Source organism: Thermobia domestica, chromosome 3 (genome assembly GCF_964235325.1).
Source record: "Thermobia domestica chromosome 3, izTheDome1.hap1.1, whole genome shotgun sequence".
In the NCBI taxonomy this organism is placed as follows: domain Eukaryota; kingdom Metazoa; phylum Arthropoda; class Insecta; order Zygentoma; family Lepismatidae; genus Thermobia; species Thermobia domestica.
This window is the reverse complement of record NC_137456.1, coordinates 329,031,012-329,056,708: the sequence shown is the minus strand read 5'-3', so window position 1 is coordinate 329,056,708 and position 25,697 is coordinate 329,031,012. Positions and strand designations below refer to the sequence as shown.

The window sequence follows — 25,697 nt, the reverse complement described above, 5'->3', positions numbered from 1 at the left end:
ACTGGGGCTAACCATAGAAGGCAAAATTACAAATGAGAAAAATGTGCCGGAGGACACATCATACTATCGTTAGCCTTCCCGAAACAAATGTGTATAAAGTGAATTACATAAAACGACGTAGAATTCCAAACGCGTATGAAACTGTAACATACACTCCTCAATTGAAAAGAAGAGAAATGTAATACAAACATTTATAAATATATGGTTGCAGAGTAAACTATTATACTCCTTAACATAAGTACGACATGGAAATATTTGTTTTCATGTCTTGTTGCAGAATCAGAAACATGTGGAAAAACTTCCTTTGTAACACGACTACTTTCCAATTTATCACGCATGGTTAATTCAACATTTCGTAATACTTATTGGTACTATGAAGAGTTGAAAATACATAGAGATTTCAATGAAATTACAGTTCATTGAAGAATTACCTCAAACAAAAGACTTTTTACCTGAAAGTGGATCTCATATTGTCATTACTGACTATGATATCTATGAAGTGAACCGTTATATAATTGATTTCTTTACAAAAGATTTTCATCATAAAAATCTTAGTGTAATATTTATTACTCAAACATATTTCATCAAAGAAAAGGTAGCAGTTGTAAGATTTTCAATAGTTTTAATCATGTATTATTTAAAATTCCAAGAGATAAATCACAAATTAAACATATGAGTTACCAGGTAATTCCTGAAAATTCAAAATAACCAATCAGAATTTAAAATTTCTTCAACAAAGTTTGAACGACACGACAACAACGTTACCATACGGTTATTTATTTATTAATTTCAAACACGATACACCAGATGAAAATCGTTTCTAAATACATTTATTGACGATGTTTATCATTATATGTTTATAATATAATTTTATAATGTTTCTTCATTCTATAAATATGACTCCAAAGTAAAACACGAGGATGATCTTCGTACGCTGAGCAAACCAAATCCTAAATTACTTAAAGCTATAGTGACAAATGCACTTTTCAGTGATTCGTAGTATTTGCGAATGTTGTGATAATGCATTGAAATGTAACCTATATCTTATAAAGATACAGAAATCAAGGTTAATGTGATACAAGACGACACTTCAATATCTTACGAACAATGGAAACTCAATCCTAAAGAAAGAGCATTTTTACTGCAACAAGTGGATTCTTACCAGCATTATTTACTTATATTTTAAGTGGTCCGTTTTCAAGTTTACTATTTGGCTAGTGATATGGAACACGCAAACAAAATGACTTTAGCATCATCTCAATTTCTAATCGTATACAATCAACATCAGCAGCAACCCTGAAAAAGTGTGAATTTAGTTAGGATCAAGAAATGCAAAACATTTTACATTTGTCCTCTAACAGAATTTAGAACAGACCATCACATTCTGCTTTGTTTTAAGCTGCTAAACAATTGTGGGTAGCTACAAAGAAGAAAATTTCAATACGCTGTATAAGAAAGTGCTTACTGAAACAATCAACATATACATTACACAAACCAGTACGTCGTTGTTTAAAAAGAGATTTCTGTGTGGTGAACAATATTGACGATGAGTGGGAATAATGATCTTCAGTCTCTTCATACATTTAATGATGGATATCGTTATATTCTTACAGTGATAGATGTGTTGGAATGATATAATTGCTGTCTGCCAATAAAATCTGAAAAAAATAAATGGCTTAAAAACATGAGAATTGTTTTCAAAGACTTTAATCAAAATTTTTTTCGAAACCAGTTACATTCCAAACAGATAAAGAAGTGAGTTTACAAATAGAGCAATACAGAAATATTTTAAAGAAACAAAATAAAAAATATTACAAACAAAAGTCCTGATTTAAAGGCTAGAATTGCAGAGCGTTTTAACAGAACTCTAAAAGAAAAAATGTGGAAGAATTTCACACAAAGTATCAAACGTATAATTATGGAAATGTATTGCCTCTTCTTGAGAAATCATAGAATGAAAGGTATCATTCAAGTGTTAAGATGATATCTGCAAACGTTTCTCAAAATAACCTATTGCAAATGTGGCATAATCAATATTGTAGTAAAATGAAGAAAACTACGGATTTTTTAAAATATCTTAATATTGGTGATACAGTACGAATTAGTAGAAGTAGATATAGTTGATAACGGATTGATGCAAAACTGGACGTGGAAAAGATTTAAAGTGAACGAAATAATACCTAGAGATCTACCTGTTTATCAAATAGAAGATTTAAATAAAGAACCCCTGGATTGACTATTTTTAGAAAGGAATCACAGCCTGTAACGTAATCAAATACTTTTTACATCAATAATATCATACGCACACTAACCGTAAGAATAGGTAACAGAATAGAATCTCTTATTCATCGGAAAGTATATCCTTGTTCTTTCAACTCCTGGATACCTGCATCACCCCAAAAGATCAATACAATGGAATCGGATGGAGCTTTTTCAGTTACGCTTCCCAGTAATAGTGCTATGGAATATTTTCCTCATAACATCATACACTACTAAACTTCATCAAAGAATGGAATTCCGTGAAAAATGGAAAGTGGCTATTTTTGAGTTTCATTATTCTCATTAAAATTTAAATATAATTGAACAAAATAATAAAATGTTTACAATCGTCCAAAAATTGATGAACGGAAGTCTGTACATATTCCTGTCCGTTATTATATTGATATTTCATATTTGATAATTGAATCCGTGTCTTTGGAGATCAGTAGCACTATTATTATAAACCTTCGAAACATTTGAGTTTTACGTCCCACAGATATGCCTGTTAGGCTAAGGAAACTGTCACCATTATTATGTATCAAAAATATAACTACCGTGGATCATACATTTGGAACTAGTGCTATACACATTTTAAACCTCCACATTATGTAGTTATTAACAACATGCATTTTGAACACATAAAAATAGATATAAGAGATTGTACAAGCTCTCCACTCGCATTTAGTTTCGGAAATATATGCGGTAAACTACATTTTTGACCAGTGCGAAAACATCAAAAACTATCAGCAATCCATATTAACATATTATAAAAACAATCTCTTTCTGCAACTGGAAAGGTTTATGCTGGATCACATTATCATTATGGACATGCTATTCAAAGTTTCCTTGGAGGATTATTTCGCTCTGTCATGTCATTAGTAAAACAAGGCGTAAAACAATAACGAAGGAATTATCAAAATCTGGCGCAAACGATATTAATGACTCATCATTGATAAACATCCTATTAACGAATCCTTTCATCAGCGAATGGGTGAAGTGATGTCCAGCATCCAAAAAGCTAAAAATACACTGAAATGTATGTCAGTACCTGGATATCAGCGAAGGAAAAGAATTAAACATCATTCTATCTTTAACACTTCATCATTACACATCATAGGAGGAAGAAGAAATGCACTAGTAAAAAGAAAAAAACGTACACAGAAAGCAAAGAAAAATAGATTTTATAAGAAGAGGAAACTATCAGACATCTTCGATTAAATCATCATCCTGGCCTCTCACATCTCACAACGCAAACCAGTATACTAGAAAATCATATTGTTACAAATAAAGCAATCAGTTCACTAGCTGAAAACACGTCATACCAGGAACAAGTGATGAATACATAGATATTCCACACACACTCTTTATATTGAAGCTCAAATCGTTAAGCCAGACGGATAATTTCGAGAAACGGTATGGGTCTGACTTCTATTAATGTACGTTAAATTTTATGTTCAGTGAGGTATTTAAATAAGTAAAAAAATGATTGCATTTCTATGTCATAATCATTTCTATCGATCATCCGTAAGAAAAAAGTTAAATTATGATGATTATGCTAAAACACTCATTTTCAATGTCCATTATGGTTTCAAGATACTACTGGACATATGGATGCAAAAACTAGTGTTTGTAAGGGATTTCAACAGCGTTATAGATTAGCAAAAACAGTGCAAAATTCGACATGCTTGGACATCTTCATTGTGATACTTTTAATCAGAATACATTTTTAATCCAAGGAGAACTACGCATCAAATTAATTCCTGCTAAGCCAAATTTTTGTCTCATCGCTAACTATTTCTCTGTTGAGGCTAAAGTAAATATTTTAGTTCATGCTTCACATATTTTAAAGGTTGCTGTTAGTCCTACAATAAAACTAACACAAAACAAGCTTCGATAATCAACATAAACAGAAATATCCTTTCAAAAGAACTCAAATGAATTCATTCGTTATTCCAAATGGTCTTCAATCAAAAGCAACACAAACTTTATTCATGGAAGTATTACCAACTCGAGCGATTTTGGCGTTTACTGAAAATGATGCCTATACAGGAACGATAACTTCCAATCCGTCTACCCCAAAATATTTTGACATTAATTTCTTATCATTACATACTGATGGAAAACCTTTACAACCAAATTTTGAAGAAAAGCCATATATTTCTTCATATCAAACCTTATTTTGTGGGTCAGGTATTTACTTTTTAATCTATGGTAACAACATTCTTTGCCTTGACTTTGCTCAAGGATACACTATCTTTGTTTTCGACATTATGCAAGATGAAGCAGCCAAGGCTCTGCAGCACTGGAACTTTATTAGACACGGATGTGTTCGTTTGTTTCGAAGTTAATTTAAGAACCCTCTACCAGAATGTGTCCCATGCAGCACATATGGAAAATTTCAATCCCTCTTAGAAGTGGATCACCAGAGGAACATAATCATATATTTTCAAAAGTACGTTATTATTATTATTATTATCATTATTTTTAAGTACCACTTCATATATATAGACGTATGTATTTTTATATATGATGTCACCCACAATAGAATACCAAAGACATGCAGAATACTTCGCTATATTTCGACTTCCTCCCTCTGTAATTCAACACATTCAATTTCTGCGTAGAATTTCTCTTTATAATAAATTCACCAATAATAAAATTCAAAATGTGAAATCGTCCCTATGTGGACACTATTTATAATTTTTTTCTGTTTCAAGGCTAAAGGAAAGTCCTCAAACGATTTTCATCATACATTCTCATCAAAACCATAAAGAAATAATCTCCAATTGTTCTGTCTATTATTATAGGTATTCATTTGTTCTTGTATTATCATTTCATCATTTCTTTCTTATTATAGAAAAATTCTGAATTACTTTTCAAATTTTTCATATCAAAAATGAAAGGAACGACATCGTGTGTATGGTCAACATCATTCTAAGTATGAATTCTAGGCAGATTTAATAAGAACATCGTGATCGACATAATCATTTTTTTTTTTCAGAAAATAATGAAGTTACAACATATAAATAATAATACTCAGTGACAGATTCAACCAGAAAATGAAGGAACACCTATAGTGAAAATTAGAAAATTGTTAAATGACAGTTTCATATGAAAATGAAGTAATACCTACAGTGAACATTAATTCTTTTTTCAAGAACTGTATGATATTTAACAACTGAGTTTAAAAAAACTTTTTTCAAAGAAGATGTACTTACCATAATTTTTCTTCTCTCTTTTGTAAATACTATTATTCAATAAGTAGTATGTCAGCTCTTGTTTTTTTTTATAAAGTTTTACGTTTTTTTCAATTTAGTAATAAATGTTTTTATGATCAATTAAGTAATTAAGTATATATATCAAAAACGTATTTTGTACTTTTCCCAAAAAATTCATTGAATTAAGGGATTCTATACTATGCAAAAAAAGAATCAAGAACTTTTTTTAAAATTCAATGACAACCATACAATTACTAATAATGAAATGAATGAACGAATCTTTGAACCCTACGGAATGAATCTTTTTTGTACATCAAAAGAAGTATATGAATTCAATATTATACTTGTAGTAGTAATAAGATAATAGGATTTTGTTTTTAACTTAATATTAATTATTTTTTATTTTTTTTAAATAAAAAAATATTGTATTATAGTTTAGAAAGATTTCTATAATAATAAAATCAAATACGAAAATTTTTCTTTTATTTAAAAACATTCAAATATGTGAATTCACTATTATAAATAATATTCATAGTACACAACGAAAATATTACAAGATTTTCTTTTCATATAACGTAAAATGTTACTGAAGTAATAAAAATTTATCTAAAATTTAAGTGCATTAAACGAACAGAAAGCACAAATTTATTTGTAAATAAAGCATTTTAGTTTCGCTATATCTTTAAAAATTAAATGCACTAAATTTATAAATACACTGCTCACTATAAGTGAAAAAATAATTTCCTTCTTCCTTAACAGAAGCCCACCTCATCCATACAATGCAAACGTTGTGTATCGGTTTCCCCCACCATGACTGTGTTTGTGCACTGTCAAATAATTCACGCGTTAGTGAGTCTATGAGTTTTTGTTTGCCAAATACTTTCGTTTCCAATTTTAATCTTTCACCATCCATGTTTATATCACCTTCCTTATTATTATTATGAAGAGACACTCTTGGAAAAGTGACGTTCATTCCATTTATAATACTCTCTACGTCCACACATGTATAAATTCTAGAAAGTTTTCTACACGTAAGACACTGCGATTCTTCATGATTACGAACAGCATCTGTACACAAGTGAAAATATTCACGTAGCACAACACTGCAAGCTTTACTGTTTTTCAGAGCATGCACAATTCACGGTAAAATTTCCAAGAAGTAAAGCCAATCACTTGAATTCAATTATACACTGTTTCGAGGAGCATGAAGCTTTCCTTTCTTCTGTAACATCACTAATTTTACACCCAATACTTTTCGCAACACCAGTTTTTTATTCTGTCCAAGAGATTTTATTAATGTAATTTCCACTTGAAAGTTGAAATAAACGGAAACAAACAGTGTCAAATTTATAGATTCAAACATTCTGCCAAATTTAACTTTGCTCCAAACACAATTCCTCAATCGGTATGAATCACTGATTCAAATGTGTCACTATCCAATCCAATACAAATTAATTTGTTTTCTATTGAATTAAGACCATGTTCCAGTACCAATGAAAAGTACCATTTAGTAAGTACTCGTTCTTAGTATACATAGTTAGTAGACAAGTATTCATAGACCTTTCATTCCAGTAGTGATGCACAGAATAATGTCATTATGCATACGGATATCCTTGCACGTACGAACGGTAAGGAAGAAGAAGTGGAAAAATCATGCTTCGTCTTGTTTGTACACGTCCCATATATTTACGAACAAGATACAATCTCAGTAAATACAAGATCGTGAATGGAACGTCCAGATAAATTAATCTTCATTCCTTTACATGTTAAACACATTTTTCCACTTTGCAAATATGATAATAATGCACCATTATCTTCTTCTAATTTTCCAGTACAACGTCCTGGTAAAATTACTGTTTTGTCCTCCTTGAAATGTGGCACATGCCTTCCTTCCATTAATCACTGTAATTACCTCAAAGTCTACAATACGAAATGGTACGCAAATCTCTAAATCACGCATCTTTTTAAAGGGATCCAATGATTGCGTAGTAAGCTTACCTAATATATTCATCGACCATGTCATCTTTAATTCGATTTTTCTTCCTTCAGAACAGCTGCTAACGGAATGATATACACATACACATACGTGTACGTTCTGCGTTCCGTTTACATCATCATCCTACTCACAATCCCTACTTTTCATCACGTGATTCTACTACATGAAACATACGACCTCACACACACACATCATGTGTCTCAATACTTCCGTCAAAAATAGTCATTAAATGCTATATCCCCTTAACAACAAATCAATTTCATACGGAAACTCAAGGCCAAATTCTACGGAGTCTGAGTATTATGAATTCTTCAACATACTGATCATACGCTATGATATATACACGTGGAAACCAAGGCCAAATTCAACCTAGTTTGGCATAAAATCCAATTCCCGTTGGAAGTTTGGGACTCTAATAGTGAGCGGAGTCTATCACTGTGTTAAATAAAGGTACCCATCACACGCCTACGGCCACATACACACCTAGCAACAGCTACAATTCACACAAGAATTTTGCAACGACGGGACGAAGTCAATTATTTCTACCACGGTGCCCAACCACTGAAGACAACATCAATCCGTTCTCCTTCGTCTGGTAAGCGGATCCTGGTGCAAATGTCAGCACTGGTTTCCGACTATAATGCAAACATGTGTAGAGCGGACAAACTGGACCAAACCTGCAGCTCTATCGCTCTTTCAGTCATGAAATGAAGTGGTATTTCCCGTTCATAGTCTGGATGCTAAAGGTTGTTACCGTAAACTGTTGTATACTTGGAAGGAAGGCTGGATATACTGGTGACCCTCCACAATAGCACATAAGCATTTGCAAGGTAATTTTAAGGAAATTTTGGAATTTAAAGCCTGGGCCTGAAGTGGATGTTGCAACTTCTAAATCTTCAGATACCATTCTCAGGTATAACAACATAGATCATAAAGTAATGGTTTCAAGTTTAAGCAGGATCTGAAGATTTGCAAAAATGAAACAATGTTAAATGCAAAATATTTCTGCATGACAAATGTTTCGACGCGTTTCACTCTCAGCCATAAATATCCATCATTGGTGCGCTAGTGTAGATACAAAATGGTGTAAAATGTATTTTCACGTATATATAAATCATACAGTTATTATCTAAATGTTTCTTAGAAGAAATTTGAGAACAATGCTCTATAAACTGTTCAAACATTGTAGATCTATCAAAACAACATGTCTCTGACGAAAATGTAATAACTAAATTAATAAATTTGAATTAATGTAAACACTTATTCCAGTTGATACTGACTAACAAATTTATTCGGAAGAACAACGTATTGAAAACTTTACCACATGTTCTCAATGGGTCGAAAACGACACCTGTGACTAAGAACGATATTTGCGATGTGTCATTTTCGACCCACCCTCCGAAAAGTGTACACGTAGGATGCAGATAATTTATTTCAAGAATTTTGTGATTATTCCTCATCACAGAGTACTCCGTAAAAATACCAAGAAAATTCGCCACAAAAATTAATTCGGAAAAATGTGGGTTAATAAGACAGAGAAATAGAAAGAGTCTGACATTAGAAAAGAAGTCAAAGATATCCTAGGATAATTCGTCCATAGTTACGTTTTATTAATTGGAAAAAGCATTTCAAAAGTGCTACTTAAAACTATAAATAAAATAACGGAAAAATGGTGCATGATGACATTTGAAAGTGTTTTTTTCCAGAAAATGGCACTAGCAAACAAGAATATTGGGAATCTACTCCGTTAAAAATCAATGAATCTATCTTGTATGGAATTTGGTGTACACAAATCTGTAGTACAAAATAAACCGCAGTACAAACCCATTTCTAAAACAATGCATTTCTAAAATATATTTTTTATGTATACCAGAAATGCTGAACTAGTATGTTTATTTTTAGACACATAAATAGTAAAATCATCGATAACCAACACAAAAAAGGAAATCATTAGAAGAAAAATCTTAATTAAGAAATTATCCGATAAATATAGACATAGGTGCTTATGATAACAAACTAACTTCACTAATTTATTAATACAGTTGCTAAAACGAATTGAAAGGAATATCAATATATAGATTCTTTTTTTACCAGATACGTATACTAGTTATTGTGTATAGCTACGACTACCGTAACTAGTTATCGCTCCTATTACGTAAATAGAAATTGCCCTCCTTATTAAAGATGTGTTTCTGGTATTACAACTTCTAGCATTCTCTTCACACTTTTTTTGTTAGGATTTTTATCCACCGAAAACTAATAGCTCGTATTACACTAAAAATTAGCTGACTTTATTTCTCTGTGGGTTGTATGAGTCTTGAATTTTTGTCTGATGTCGGAAAAGAAATACGAGAATGGGACAAAAATCTAGACAATACCAGATGAACTGAAACAAATGCTAGAACTGAATGAATGGTCTTTCCGAAAAGATATTTACACGAAATAAAGACTATAGTAATGCAAAGAAGCACAATTTGGCGTGGGGTAAAACTATAATTCAAGGTTAAAGGTAAAACCGAAGCGAAAATGTAAACAAGTCATTGGTTTCAAACACTCGTACATTTGTGAAAAATAAATTTTCGTCAAAATAGTGAGAAGTCGGTGCATCTCTTACTTAAAGATGCTACCAATTATCTTGTATTACCTGTTACTGTTTAGACCAACAACAATTTACGCATACAGTTATACAATCTAGACATATAACTTTATTTTTTTTTTTTTTTTTTTTTTTTTTGCGGAAATGGGGACAAAGATCACCACATATCTGCATCCTGTCCAATTAATAATTTTTTCAAAGCATCCTGTCCCGTTTTTTTTTTTTTTTTTTTACTTTCGTTTCTCCGCTTACTGCTGAATTAGAAATAATATTTATATCTATTACGTGAGAAGTTTCGTGCTAGCTCCACGTTTAATTAGTTAGTAGTAAATTCAACGAAGTGCCATCAATAAAATGACAAAAACCAAACACTCGAGATTAGCCAAAAATACCCAATAAAAGGAGTTCGACGTTTGTACCTGAAATATCGATGACAAATTTAAAAGTAAGCATTACTACTCACGCCTGGGACGTGTAAGATTAGTATCGTGTAACTATTGTCTACTTTAATATTTTAATACCAGTGAAACCAAAAAAAGCTGAAAACCATCAAATATATTTTAGATTTAGTGTTAAAGAATAAACCAAATTCGTAAGTTTGGTTCAAAATAAATTGAGAAACGAATATTTAAACAAAGCACTGTGCTAATTAAAAAAAACTTTAGTCAACTAAATTATTAATTTGATTTTGTGCGCAATTTATCTAGAAATCCATCTAGCAGTTACTCTACACTTTTAAGCCAATACGTAAATTTAAATAGCATAAAGGGCTCTGGATTATTTAAGTGATGTATATATTCGAGACGGCATGGTTCAATAGAAACCTCATCCGTGTCACATCCACGGTCTAGTAAGTCCGTATCTACTTCAACCCTCCGTGTATTACTATGACTTAACACTCTTTGCAACCACTGTAATCCACCGTCACTTTCTCTCATCGAGGTCCAAGCAACATTTGCTGAGAAAGAGCATACATATCTTGTCATTTCTTCTATGTGTTATTTAGTTACACGCAACTTGAATTGAATTTGACGTGGTGAAATGTAGAGAACACAGAGAACGCTGACATTTTGTTGTTTATTAAAGTGTGAATCCCTATGGTTAATCACTCAAACGTTCCCTTCATTCACAGTAACAGTAGAACAACAAATGTTCCTTAAAATACAATTCAAACCACCACACGAAGATAGTTTGAGTTAATCAACTGCATATTGCCAATCATTCAAAAAATTAATACCTTATTATTTAATAAAGAGGCCACAGCACATACAAGTATAAAAAAGTACTTGCCTGCCAACTCATTTAACGATTATAAGGCATCGTTTGCAATGCTTCTCATAAACTATGATGTGACTAGTCATTATTAAAAAATGAAGCAAGAAAACCTAAAGTTTGAACTTGATGACATTTCGTTACGGATCAAGTATTGCTCACTTGAACTTATAAGCTAAACATTAGGATGCGTTTGTTTTTTTTTTCTCTCTCTTTTTTTATTTATTTATTCAAGTTTGCGATTCCATTTACTCAGTTAAAACTAAACGAAAGAATAGTTAACGAAGTATTGCAAGTTGAAAAAATAAATATACAAAATATAACTCTTATTAAATAGACACATCTAAACGTACCTGACAACCTGAGCATTGACACCTGCGTATTGCTTATCATTCTCTTGAACGTCCCCTTCGGGATCATTCTTATATCCAATATTGGAAGATATCTGATTGCTTGACTCTTCTGTGCTGTCTGTTAAATCGGAGGAATTTGGCTTGATGTTACTGTGAAAACTATTGGAATTTACAGGTACCTCAACTGTTGACAAACGCTTGATCAAACACATTGCTTTAGATGTTAGTTTCCAATCTGATATTGTTTTATCCTCATTACTTTCTGGAGCGAAATTCTCTCCCTCCGTTGTACTTTCTCGTTCCTTGCATTCCAAGCGTATTGCAAGAGGATCTTTATGATCGTCAGAGCTGCTACTACAAAGTTCATAATTACATTCTTGAGATAACACGATTTCCGTTTCCACTTCAGCTTTAATAGGAACGTTGTTTGTTTCCATTTCAATTTTATTACAACGTTGAAATAATGAGAAGCTGTTTCGTTAATACAAAAAATTGTTCAAGTTTGAGATTTGAAATCTTCAGCATTCAATGTTCAAGGAAAAAACACAAATCTGAAAGGAATAAGAAAAATATTCGTTTTATTTATCACGAAGCTGGGGGAAACACCAAAATAAATGCCAGTTCATATGAAATTGATTTGTGGGTGGTATGGTTTGGTATCAGACTAGGGATATAAAAGGTACTGGAACAAGTATCTTAAAATTTTTGAAATGTTGTTACTAATAAAATAATAACGATAGATCTAAATACCAAAAATACAGAAGCACAACGAACTACTGAAAAGCAATTAATATCCGATTTTTCTTTCTTTTCTCTCTTGATAAATCGAAAACTAACCTATTTTCCTGATAACTAACTATATTTAACAAAAACTACCTATATTTAATAAATAGTTTATGTTATATATATAAATAATCTTTCTTATTATACGTAAATACATTTTATCTAAGTACGATTATTGCCTTCTTTCTCTCTTTTTCTTAAAGTAATGAATTCTCTACGTACGATCAGTATTGCCTGAAGACAGGAAACTGTGCTACATACCTAGCTTATATTTCTTAAATAAAATATGAAAAACAATGCTATACAAATTTTACTTAGAAATGGTTTACATTTTCAAGACGTATTATAATATCTTAAAGACAGATCTACTTGTCTCCAGCCTCTCATCCTTAATCAAATACATTTAGCTCTAGCAATTTCTATTTAAACTTAATTTGCGTCGTTATTGCGTGCTCTAATTTCCTTTAATATTTTGGTATTTTCGATTTCGAAAATTTAATTGTAATTGGATTATTTTCTATACAGCAACTTATGGTATTTATCGGATAATTAGGCGTATTGGTGTTTAGTGCAAATTTTGGTAGCAAAGTTATGTGAAACATCGACCTACTGGTTAATGCTGGATCCTAACAGCAAATGTTCTTACTAGAAATAAACCAATCTTTCGCACATAAGGCGTACAGGCTTATCTAAAGAGCATCTAGAGAGATATTAAATAGAGATGTAATTGGGCCTATAACAATCTCATTCTCGTCTAGCGTACAACTACCTTAAATTAACGAAAGAAAAAAGTACTAAGAGCATAGGTATACGGTATATTTTAGAGAACTGAAGCATTTCGTAAAACAATGTCATTTTTATTTTCGATGTAATTCAGTTCTTCGATATTTAAACATCAAGATCCACATCACAAGATCTTAACACCGAAGAGCCTTATTGGCATATATGCTAACTACAAGTCCGAATTCTTTTGTAAATTAAAGTGAGATATAAAGGTGAGAGAAATGTGTTATATTTTTACTTAACCAAAACTTTAAACAATTTTATTTTACTAAAATAAATGCCTGTTCACATTAAAAGGTTCCTTCAGATTTAAACAGATATCTCTCTTATATAGATAGAAAAAGCAATTTTTTCTACCATACAAACAACTGTATAGTATTTTCCCCATGTTTTATAAATACTGGTTTGAGCCGTGTGCGCCTTTTGGTACTTTATATAATAGTAGTGAAACAACATTCTCCTAAACCGCCGAAGGAGTTAGTTCTACGATAGTGAATGCCTCTTCCAGGAAAAACGAAATCGCCCGGAAGGATTTTTCCAATAGGAATCAACTAGGCTTACCAGAGTTTCAGCAGTATTTCTTACACTGTCAGGGTCTTCTGATCTCACAACTGCCACAGTTCATTACTCGAATGATATTAACACACTAAGTTGAGTTGATTTTGAGTTTAACGTCCCTTTTAGCATCGAAGCTTTATGAGACGTGGACCCACTGATTAACGTGGAATCAAAGCCAAATGAGCTCAGGCCAGAAATTAAACCCGGGTCCCCCACGCCAAAGGTGCGTACGCTAACCGCTTAACCACGGAGGAGCTCATATTAACACTGAGTGTTAACCACGTATATATAAGAAGCGACGGAACATACGGAGATAGCGACATGTTCCAATTCAAAATTTATTTTATATTTTCCTTAATACTTGCACGAAGTTAGCAATCTTGTATTATACTCAAGATTTCCGATACCGTAATTTAGTTACTACTATCCATTTCATAAAGATACGCCCTTCACTTCGTAATGCTAACCTGATGATCATTCGAAATTTATATTGCATTGTCGTATCTCGTTAGTTATTGTTAAAATGTCGTTATTTCAATACTTAAGATATGAAACTTTTCTTTGTACTGAGAACTGAGAAAAATAGGAATTAATGAAAGAGTGCTTATGTTATTGCACTCTTTTGGTTGGTTAATGTTCATACGACTATATATCGGAAAAGAAATCGTAAAATAATTTCTCGTACGCGATATGTAGGTCCATCTATTAACTTTAAGTCCTGAAAATTTCATTACTCAATACTTAGTAATTTTAATGTTAGTCAGTGAAAGTTGAGACATCATTATCTCTGAATTGCTGCGGTGTATTATTAAAATCTTTAAAAAAAAGAAACACTTATAAAAGGATCTTAAAGTGTCTTTCTTCAAGAACAAATAGGCATATCTTTGAATGAAAAATCGAAAAATACTCCAGAAAATATAAATGCACGTTTGCCCGTTTTATTGCAATCAACACATACAGGGTGTCCGAGAAGTCCTTCCCTGATTACAGAAATTAATAACTCAGGCTAGAAATAAGATAGAAATATGAAACTGGTGTTGAATTGTTTACAAACTATAAAAGTTTTTGTCTGTGTTAGGTTTGTCCTGTTTTACCAAGTCTCAATTTTGTTTGTTTTAGGTTTGTAGTACGTAAGTAAGAAGCCCAAGAAGCCATGCCAACCAACCAGGAGAAGGCACAGTGTATCCTGTGGTACCATGAGACACGATCACCAACCACGGTGCAGAGACAGTTCCAGACAACATTTGGGAGGACTCCACCTGATGTCAAGAGCATTAAAGCCTGGTATGAGAAGTTCAAGAACACAGGGTCGGTTGCTGACCTTCCGAGGTCTGGTCGACCAAGAACCTCAGCAGACACGGTGGATGGAAATTGAATATCGCCTAGATGTGCTACGTGCTACCAAGTGTGCTCATGTGGAAGTGTACTGATGTGACCAAAACTTTTATAGTTTGTAAACAATTCAACACCAGTTTCATATTTCTATCTTATTTCTAGCCTGAGTTATCAATTTCTGTAATCAGGGAAGGAGTTCTCGGACACCCTGTATGATGTGAGTATATGTGTGTGTGTACTTATTTGACGTATACTAACCGTAGGGAAATGTTGAAAACATCATCAGTACTTCCTCATTTACAATATACCATAAACAGCCCTCGTCACCTACACATTCCATATTGTTCTCATTCAATGAAGGAAAAGATAACACCCATGTTGATCTGGTACATTCGGCCGGGGAATTGATTGCAGAACAACTTGGGTGAAAACGTGATTGCCAAGGCTACATTTCTTTTTTACCTTTAACATGTTTGTAATCTCGAAAATGTGGATACTGATAGATCTTAAAGTACAAATGGAGCCATTGTGAATAATACATGTTCAGAAAGATAGCAGCAGCGATAAGTCAACATGTGGCGAAAACGAATGAAGTAATTAGATTAATAGATTTTTGGATGTGCTATGCAAAGTTTCATTTCGATGTTTCATTGAGATAGTTCATCCATTGCTATTGTTATTAAGATTGATGTAAAAGGTCATGAGACATTACATTTTTTCCTATTACATTCATATGATGTAGGCTCCAGCTGCGAGCTTCCTTAATGCGACAAAACAGCACCAGATGGTCCGTACAGCGTTGCTGCAATTCCAGTTACGTATATAATGCCGGGGAATTCAAAGGCTAAGCTGCCACATGACTCTCCACTCACTGCACAGAATGTTGGGATAAACACTTTTCTTTTCATTTTAATACATACTCTACCAAGCAGTGTTGGCAAAAACCATGGTTTGTATTGAAAAAAACAAAAAAACTTTTTTTTGTTTAAACTTTTTTTTTGGTTTAAACCAGATTTTTTTGTTTCTATTGTAACGGTGACGGTAACGGTGGAGATTATTAGTGATTAAAATATGAAACAAAATTTTAATAACCTCCCGTTATCCGGAGTCTCGGTAGCAGGAGCGCACGCTCCGAAAAAAAGTGTATCAAGAAATAGTGAACTCAAATAAGAATACTAATATTAATACTACAACACTCTTCGGTCGTAATCGACAACTTACCATTCGAGCCTTCAATACAAATAATCACAATGTTGTAATTCACGAAGTTGTCAGACGTAGTGTGGACGTAGAGAGATGATGCAATCTAGACTCAAAAGTTTCAGAATACACTTGCGTAAACTTGTTATTAAAAACCCTACGTATTTATTTACTATATTTGTTTCTATAATACCACATTCTATCACAAAATAGTATTCATATACACAACAGATAATGCTCACCACAAACGAACAATATTTTGGCGTAAACAGTCGCTTTAATAATGATTTGATAACATCACTGATTTTAATTATTAATTTCGTTCAACATAAAAATGAGATTGACAAGTACTCAAAAGAAATAAAATATATAAAACAAGGAAACATACAAAATACTATATACAACAAAAATAATAGTAGTACATGCAATAAGGTTTCTCTACTATATTTCTAAAAGTCTTTTCAGAATAAATGGAAGTCCAGACGACAGTAGCAAATTATGTTATTTCAAATGTCTAGAAAGAAGTTTGATCTCTTATTTACATTTGTATTTATTATTCATTTATTATGTTTAATTATTTCCTTTTTACGGATGCACTAAACTATTATATTATACTTGCCGCTTGGTATAATTGTTTCTATCTTCAGTTCTGTCTTTGCCTGAACAGATGATTCACTAGTGAAATACTAATTTGAATGCAAAGTGACTAACTGATTGACACTTGATAGTCACGACTGGCGAACTTTTTTTTAAATTGAATTCAACTTATTACTGATATTTCAAACATTCTTCACAGATAAATATGTTAGCTAGCACAGTTTTCAGAAATAATGCAGTTATTTAACGATGTTATATCACTACTGTGGTTGTTAGATATTTTTATAGCTATAATTTGAAGTAATATTCCGCTATTATATAGGCCTAAGCGCTTTTTGTGGATATATGTTTCAAACTTGAGCTTAAGAGTAAAAGAACTCAATGCAAAGTAATGCGTTCTTATTATGCGTTCTTATTATGCGCTCATTATATGCACGACGTTCTATATTTACTGATCCTTTACAGTGTATACAAATTATCAACCTCTACTAATATTGACTGGCGCAAGAAACTTTATATTTACTTTTTGTAGCACTGATATGCAGTATCCAATAAAATAGATTAGGTTATGAGTGAGGTATTTGAAATGAATATTACATCGGCTTACATAAATAATGATCAATATTGTAAATTTACCTTTTATATGCGCATATGTTTTTACGGTAATATCAAAATAATTCTATAATGTTACGAATGCTAAGCATGCTTTAGTGTGTCGTATCCGTATACACATATCGTTCGTTTTAATTCTTTTCGTTAACATTAGTACGTGACATGCGATGTTTACTGGCAGTGGCTGGCTTCTTCACGAATATGGCTTACTTGTTATTTTTCGAGCACATTTAGTTTTCTTACCTTTACCGGCAGGTTAAAACAAAAGAAGTCCTTTAACAATTCTTGTTCTATTATTCACTTACAAATAATTCTTCATAATTGCATTCTTCTTTTATTATTCTCCTTCAACCAGCCCAATTGCTGTCGATTCACACTGCTGCTCATGATCATGTGTTGACAATGTTGCCATTGAAGTTTAGACAACATTGGTGGTGTTCACAAGGTTACTGAGCAGAGCGCTCAGTCACACCGCTCGAAGTGAGCGAAACGCAAAACTTGCGAAAACAACGGGTACACAAATGCTGATGGGGCAGCGTGTCCTGTCACAATATAACTTGCAATATGTATTTATATCACATATGGACAGAAGTAATCTTGTTGCGCTTTAGTGTTAGTATGCAACAACCGGGTAATGTTGGAAGGGGTCACAAGCTTAAAGCGGAATCCAAACAGCTCCTCGGCTTACATCTAAGAGAAATTGTCCTCCATTTGAACTTGAAACCGGGATTAATATGCCACAAATTCGATATGTCTGGCGATTCACTCACGAAGGACTCCTGGTAAAAATGCGTTGAGTGATTTTTACATATTTGTTAATATAATCGTCAAGAGTCATTAGTACAGAAGGAGAAAAAGATAAACAATTGCACAAGTGGATCCTTTATACAGAATTACATATGGACAATTTCAAAGTACTACAGAGTACAGAAGAACTAATTTAGTCCAAGTCAGTTCACTACGACTTTTATAAGTCCAAGTTGAAATATAACGACTTACTTTGCATATCAGTACGAAAAGTAAATAAAGATACGAATTATTTGAGTCCACTTTAGCTCTGGCCTATTTATACATAAATAGTTACCAAAAATTCTTCTTCTTTTAATAATTGCCTCTCGTGGGTTTTGTATGAACCCCTCCCAAAAAAGTACGGCATTTCGATGTATTTCATCAATAGTAAACATTATTAAAATGAAACAATGTTTATAATTTTTCTTTGGTTGCATAAAAATTATAACAAAGTATAAAAAATCACAAAAAAAAACATCCATAAAGTTACATAAAAAAGTTGTTTTAGTAATATAATCTCTTTGAGTAAAGAATGGGGAATTTAGGTCTGAATATAGTACGAATAATATATGGGGAGTGAAACGTGATAACCCAGAAATGTGTGTTCATCAAGATTTTACGAATACTTACACTTTTACGGACATTTTTCGTTTTTTGGTTTAAACCAGCTGGTTTTCTTGAAACAACCAGCTGGTTTTAACCAAGGTTTAAACCAGCCAACCCTGCTACCAAGTAAATTCTTTTTCGTTAAAAGTTTCACATATCTGGAACACTACAATTCCAAATTTTCGAACTGTGTTCTACACGTTTCTCAATCTACAACGGTAAAACAGATCAGAACGTCAGAGATTTATTTTTAATACACAAAAGTATCAAGTAATGAAAACTGAACTTTTCCCAACTTACAGTCTACATATCGTAGTTAGAAAATTATTTAACGTGATATTGTTTCCAATCCAATATATAGTCCTATAAACATTAATCTACAAAAAGAGTACAACAAAATAAGCACTATTTCATCGATTCCTTTTTCTTTTTTTTTCACAACACAGTTCAAAGAAAACTTGTGTGTCTTAAGTATCGCAATATAAGTTTTGAGTGAACGTCAGGGCAGCCCGCGAAATCAGGGGCCCATTTATATGTAATGGATAGTACACGATGCGCAATAATTCTTACTGCTCTCTTGGTATTTTTACCCGATAGCGACGTTCACATTGTCTTACGAGAAAAATGGCAAAACAATATCTCTGACGATGTCATATCCTTAAATTTCAAAGAAAAATTTAACGAAAGTTCTTTTTGATACAGAGCAACTTCAAACATTTCAATGCTCTTAGTCAATTTTATCATACTGTACAACAAAACTACGAGCAGCAAGCTATTTCTTTGGAACTTATGAAAATTATTTACGAGCGACTGATTGTACAAAGGATTGGACCCGCTGGAGGAAACTTTGGAAGATATAGAATTTCTGCCCTAATTTTACGAAAACAAATTTATGCAAAATTCTAGAATTCTAACAATTCTACCACCACTTCTCTAAAGAAACTTGCTTACATTTTCCCATTTTTTATAAAGGGTTCACATCATGAATCGTTACAATGTAGTGAGGTGAAATGCTGATTTTTTTCAAACACTATTATAAATAAGCAAAATACAATATGTATAGTGCACGTGATCCCTTGTTGCATATATGTCTCGTTAACCTATTATATTTTGTGAATTTAATGCAATACGTAATGACATTTTTGATATTGCCATATTCTTCCAATACAAAATTAGACACACAAAATAAAGAGGAAACGTCAAACCTTCATGTGCTGTATGATACATAATTTTTCCGTATCTAGGTTTAGAAACCTAACTGCTTTAATATAGAAGAAAGGTCATTTAGACGAAAGAGGCCAAATGTATAGAAACTAATCAAACATAGCATTAATATAAATTAGCGAAATTATAAATCTCTTCATGATTCTACGCAAATCCTGCCCTCCATCAAATAAATATCAAGGTTAAAAAAAAATGGGAATGCCTTTGTCGCGATTTACCACTTTTATCGCTTATAAGCAAATGCAGTGATTTTGATGCCCATGGTCCTACGGACGTGCAAGCGAACTTCGGCGGTTCTCTACCAGATTCGCACTATGTAACTTAGGTACATAACATTCATACTCTTTGGTAGCCACTTACCACAGATTCATTTGTCTATTTTGCATTCAATCTCCTTTTATTGGACCGAATATTTAAACGCAAGTCGTAAGAGTATTTATTTGTTTCAACAATTATTTCTGGTGGATCCTGTGAGTTTCATCAATGTTAAGTAGGATCTTCTCATACGACACGGAAAAAAATATGTAGGCTACAATGAGAAAAACTGTATGAAATAAGAAATTTATGCGTAAAACATATACTTCATTTATATACAAATACACGTTGGCACATTGTGAATTTAGAAATTATACCAACTCAAGTTAGCATATTTTCTTCTTTTTCCTCTAAAATCACTACCGGTTAAGACATTGGTGTCCCAGATATAGATCCTACCAACAAATAAAAACTCGTTTTATCTATGGCTGATATGGGGAATTGGGAAAACCTGACAATACACGCCCCACCTGCGAATCGAAAAGTAGGACTGCTTTAAAAAAGTATAGTAAACTAGGATAGAGTAGAATAGGAAAGGTTCTAGAACACAGGTCCTCCCTATATAGGTTAGCAGCTAGGTTGATTCCTTTCTGGGGTTAAGTTCCAAAGTAGGGCGTCCACTTCCAGCAATTTTTTTTATATTTACAGGAAAGATATGGATAATTTGATCGTTTGTGTGCTTGATAATATACAAGAGTATCAAAAAATCTGTTTATTTGTTGTAAGCGGTTATAAACATGGAACTATACGACGAGCGGAGGGAAGTACTCGGCGCAAGGTAACTGAACAGATGCATTGTGGGAAAGAAACGAGCATTTATGTTATCAACATGGGAATGTACAAGGGCAATGAACCAACAGTTTTAACACTTGTGAAGCAATACGTTGATAACGAGCAAAATCTTTTAAAAGTTGTGAAGAGCACGGATTAATAAACCCAATAACAAATTGCAGAAAGTGTGGAAAAGAGATAACAGCGAAAACACGTCGCGAAAGCGGACGCCCCAGTTCGGAATAAATGCTCTTTTCTGTACCAAAGTTTAATATTAATTTCAAATAGTATTGCCGAGCGAGCGTGAGCGAAGGCGGGATAGAGCTCCGCAGGGCACGTTGTTTTCGGTCTTTATTACAACTAAATGGAAAGGGGGACCTGTGTTCTAGAATCCTGCTAGTAGAATATGATAGAGGCAAGTAGGATTTGGGTAGGAACGAGTTAGCTTGAAATTAAAGAAGTTTTGATCCATTTTGGTAAAATTAATAGTGTAATTTTTGTTTTTGAGAATACCAGCTGGAGCGGCACTGACAATAGGAGTTTTCGCTTAAATGTAGAGTTGTCCCTCCAGTTTCCAACCACCAAAAATCAGTAAACACATTAAAATATGCAGTTTTACTATACAGATCCATTGTATAAGCAGTAGTAGTTGTAGTACCCACTTCCTAATCTTTTCTCGTAGTAAGCATAACTTTATTGCCAAACTTACACACACAAACATCAGATAAGAACTTGAAATCATTTCTTACCTCATCTCTCCTGTAAATTTTCCTAATTTTTATAAAAAGCGGAAGGGCAACTCTAAACTTAACCCGGCTTTTAATATAGTATGTATGATAATATAAACTGTAGCATAAAAGATTTTAACTCATCATACCTAGTGATGGGCAGTGGGAATATTCCCGGTGGGAAGAAATTTAAAAATAGGAATATTCCCGGGTTTTTTCCCTGGCCTATAAATTCCCCGGAAGGAATTTATTTTCATTTCTTTACTTTATCTTCCAAATTATAAGAACAATATGACTAATTACTTTATTTTAATATATTATGATTTAATTCTAGGTTTTAAAGAATTTGGAGGTTAAAAAATTTTAAATTATTTAACGATACTTTATATAACTAATAATATGATTTTTTAGGTTCCATTTTCATTTGCACTAAAAAGTAAGGTAATATTTTAGAATTGGGGAACCAAAACTAGCAAAAATTAGGATGATTTACGGAAGAAATGAGTTGATAGTGATGTACAAGTAGTCAAGAAAGTATCGAACACATTTTTTTAGAGCACTAGGGGATTTATACAAAACGGAAAGGTAAGTAGAAGTGATTTATGTGAGAAAAGAAAATGAATTGTTGGTAACGAAATAGAAAACAACGTGCCATGCGGGGCTTTAAACCACCTTCATTTGCTAACGCTCGCTCTGCAACGCTGTCTGAATTTAATGTTGGTAACGTAATTTAACGTATGAAACCATAAAAGAAACGCATCGAAATAGAATATCGCAAAAAAGTAGGTGCAAATCTGGCCCCAATGCTAAAGAACAGCCAAAATTAGCAAAGTGCTAATTTACAAATGATGAAAAGGAACTATTTTGTAAAGTAATTTAGAATTATGTAGAATTAGAGACGAAGTACTATTAGTAAACCCTGAACTACAATTAGCAATAGACGTCGGTCTGTCTCCTCTCTCTGACTCGAATTTCTTAAGGAGTACTCGGACTTCTTTTACATGTGAATTAACGTATGGAATTTCTAGAACGTGTATGACAATGTTAGGTACTAAAATATAAAGATAAGTAAGCATCTTGCAAATTATGTTAACATAAATACCATGCGCAAATGTTGATAAATTGGTGAGACATGTATCTTCCAGCATTTACCCAATCTAATTTGTTTATAACATTTATAAATTTAATGTGTTTATAATATCAGCAATAGAGTCAAGTTGAGCAAATCCGCTTACATATAAATTTAAACTGTTACTATGTAATTTACTATATAATTTTTAACACACATTTAATTGATAGAACATATTGTAAATAAATATACATTTATGCGTACTTTCTAAATATACAAAGTGTTAATAAAGTAACATGGTATCGTTCAGAATATACATTTTAAAGAATCCTCTGTGGACAACAGTAATAATATGCTGTGATATAAAAATTAATTTACTTTTGAAATCATAATATGGTAATGGAATGAAATTTTCTCTCTGATTGAACATAAATTCCCGGATAAATTCCCATTTTAGGAATCTTCCCGGGAATATTCCCGAAAAATATCTTCCCGGGAATTTACCCATCACTAATCACACCAGAGAACGACATTCAGTTTCAAGAGAAAGACTCACACAGACGCAAGGTGCCAGGACGATATAAATTATTTGGTCCCGATAGAAGACTGTGTAATAGCAATGGAGACTTTCAGTAATTGTTTGCGTTATAGCAACGCTGTACTTGCGATACAATTCAAAACATTTATGATAACAGTTACGTTGCCTAAAATAAAAACATGTTTTCATTAATATCATGCTCCATTTAAACTTCAATTGTACAGTATAATTTTTTTCGGCGTCAATGAAAAATTATTTGGAAAGACAACGGACAATTTCGCTAACGGTTTGCATAAACGCAAATAGAATATTACGATAATGGAGATAGTAGTCAATGACTTTTTACTTTTTTGTGTGTGTTGCGTTACTGTACGCAGAATATTTGCAGACACTGAAGGAGCCTCAGCATGAATTAGTGTTACACAACTATTTTTTTTTTTAACCGATGACCTTCAGTTTTATGAATATTTCTTCTTAATATCGGGAAACCCATCAGTTGGTTAATGATCCTAAAGTTAACAATAACAAATTGAAATCGTTATACTCTTTTGAATTAGTCTTAATGCATCATTCAATACAATTTAAAAACAATACTGCATTAAGAACCCAATTAAGCCGTTTAATGTCTCTAGCATAAAATTTCAACGTGACTCGCCGTCAAGGACGCCAATTCTGAGGGGCCTGGGCTTCCCAATGTCCCATGTGTTTTATGAATATATATTTTAATGAATATACAATATTTTACATATCTTGAATTCAATTTCTCATAATAACCTCATAAAAGCCTTCTTAGACCCTTGTCTGCAACAAAACACACATACGAATGACCCATCTCCAATGTTACAGAGAAGTAGACGCCCTTGCTCGCCGTGATTCCAGTTCAATATATATATTTAAGAAACACACAATCTGAATAAAATTATTCATATAGTCGTTATTAGTCGACATGAGAAAGTTACTTGTTCTACACTAATATCTATTACTTTGCGATACACAAGTGCAAGTGTACATACTTAATCTACCGGGTATCTAAAATAAGTGTTGATATGTCATCTACTAGAAACTTTATAACAACAATCACATAATAAGCAGCAGTCTCCGAAAATGCGGGGAGTCTCCGAAAAAATATGTATGGCGACGTTCCACTTCATATAAAAAAATGCAATTGACAGTGGTGGCCCTACAGAAGGCGAGGAGGTGCTACCACCACACCAATATTTTTTCTTACCCCTCCTTCGACCCCTCATTTTCCTACTTGCAACCGGTGAACTCCTGATCACGAGCTACTGCTGTAGAATTTGCCACTGAAATCTATATGACACTGAAAGCTTCGTTCTTCATTTACATATTGATAGATATAGAAGCTTCTTTTATTCATTAACGCATTGTTTAATGCAGGTTCTGATCTCTAATTAAATAAACCCTTCTGAGTATGGCTAACCACTGAGTATTTCCATGTTTTACGTTGAACATTTTATAATCCCTTTGTACTTACTGTACGTCTAATGATAACTATTGATAAATTGCAGCCACATGTGTGTAATAAAGTTAATACTGTTACTATGTGTATAACTGGGAAATGTATTTTGTGGTAAATTTCACAGGAAAATAATTATAAATACGTATATTAGAATGAGTAAAACAAAAAGTTGGTAAATGAAGAAGAAAGATTTATGCGTAATATTGTTCTTATTTACTGCTCTTTTCTCATGAAATTTACCACATACATATCTTTGCCGATTATATACATACTAACATTGTAAGAAATACAGGGAATCGTTATCAAATTATATAGTATTCGTACAATAACATATTTATAGACATGCGACAATCATTTTGGACATGACTGCAGTTTTAAGCACATATACTTTGGGCATACGTGCTTTTAACATTTACAATTCATTTTATTGTATGTGTATAATATGCTTCTTTCAATATTTGTTTGTAAGTTTATGTTTCTGTGTTGCGCTTACATTAAAGTGTGTCCAGAAACGTGCCGATGCTCATTTACTACCCACAAGCATAAAGCAGTGCAATCATAAATAAATTGGATTGGAAGAAGCCTCAGAATTAAATAATGATAGTAGACTAATAA

The 25,697-nt window shown here is 32.6% G+C and overlaps 1 protein-coding gene across 9 annotated transcripts in view; it reads right to left on the bottom strand.

The window, feature by feature from the left end:
* Positions 1-23,624, bottom strand: part of LOC145681203 (uncharacterized) — a 31,518-nt gene extending 7,894 nt beyond the window's left edge. Inside the window, exons 1-4 of one of the 9 annotated variants that reach the window (XM_081752709.1) lie at positions 23,443-23,624; positions 20,542-20,710; positions 11,695-12,245; positions 1,303-1,658 (exon numbers count right to left, since the gene is read on the bottom strand). In XM_081752709.1, the coding sequence (XP_081608835.1) occupies positions 1,421-1,658; positions 11,695-12,131 (675 nt within the window). In that variant the 5' untranslated portion in view covers positions 12,132-12,245; positions 20,542-20,710; positions 23,443-23,624 and the 3' untranslated portion in view covers positions 1,303-1,420. The other 8 variants (XR_014130739.1, XR_014130740.1, XM_081752713.1 and 5 more) reach the window with 8 other exon arrangements.
* Between the last annotated feature and the right edge of the window lie 2,073 nt (positions 23,625-25,697).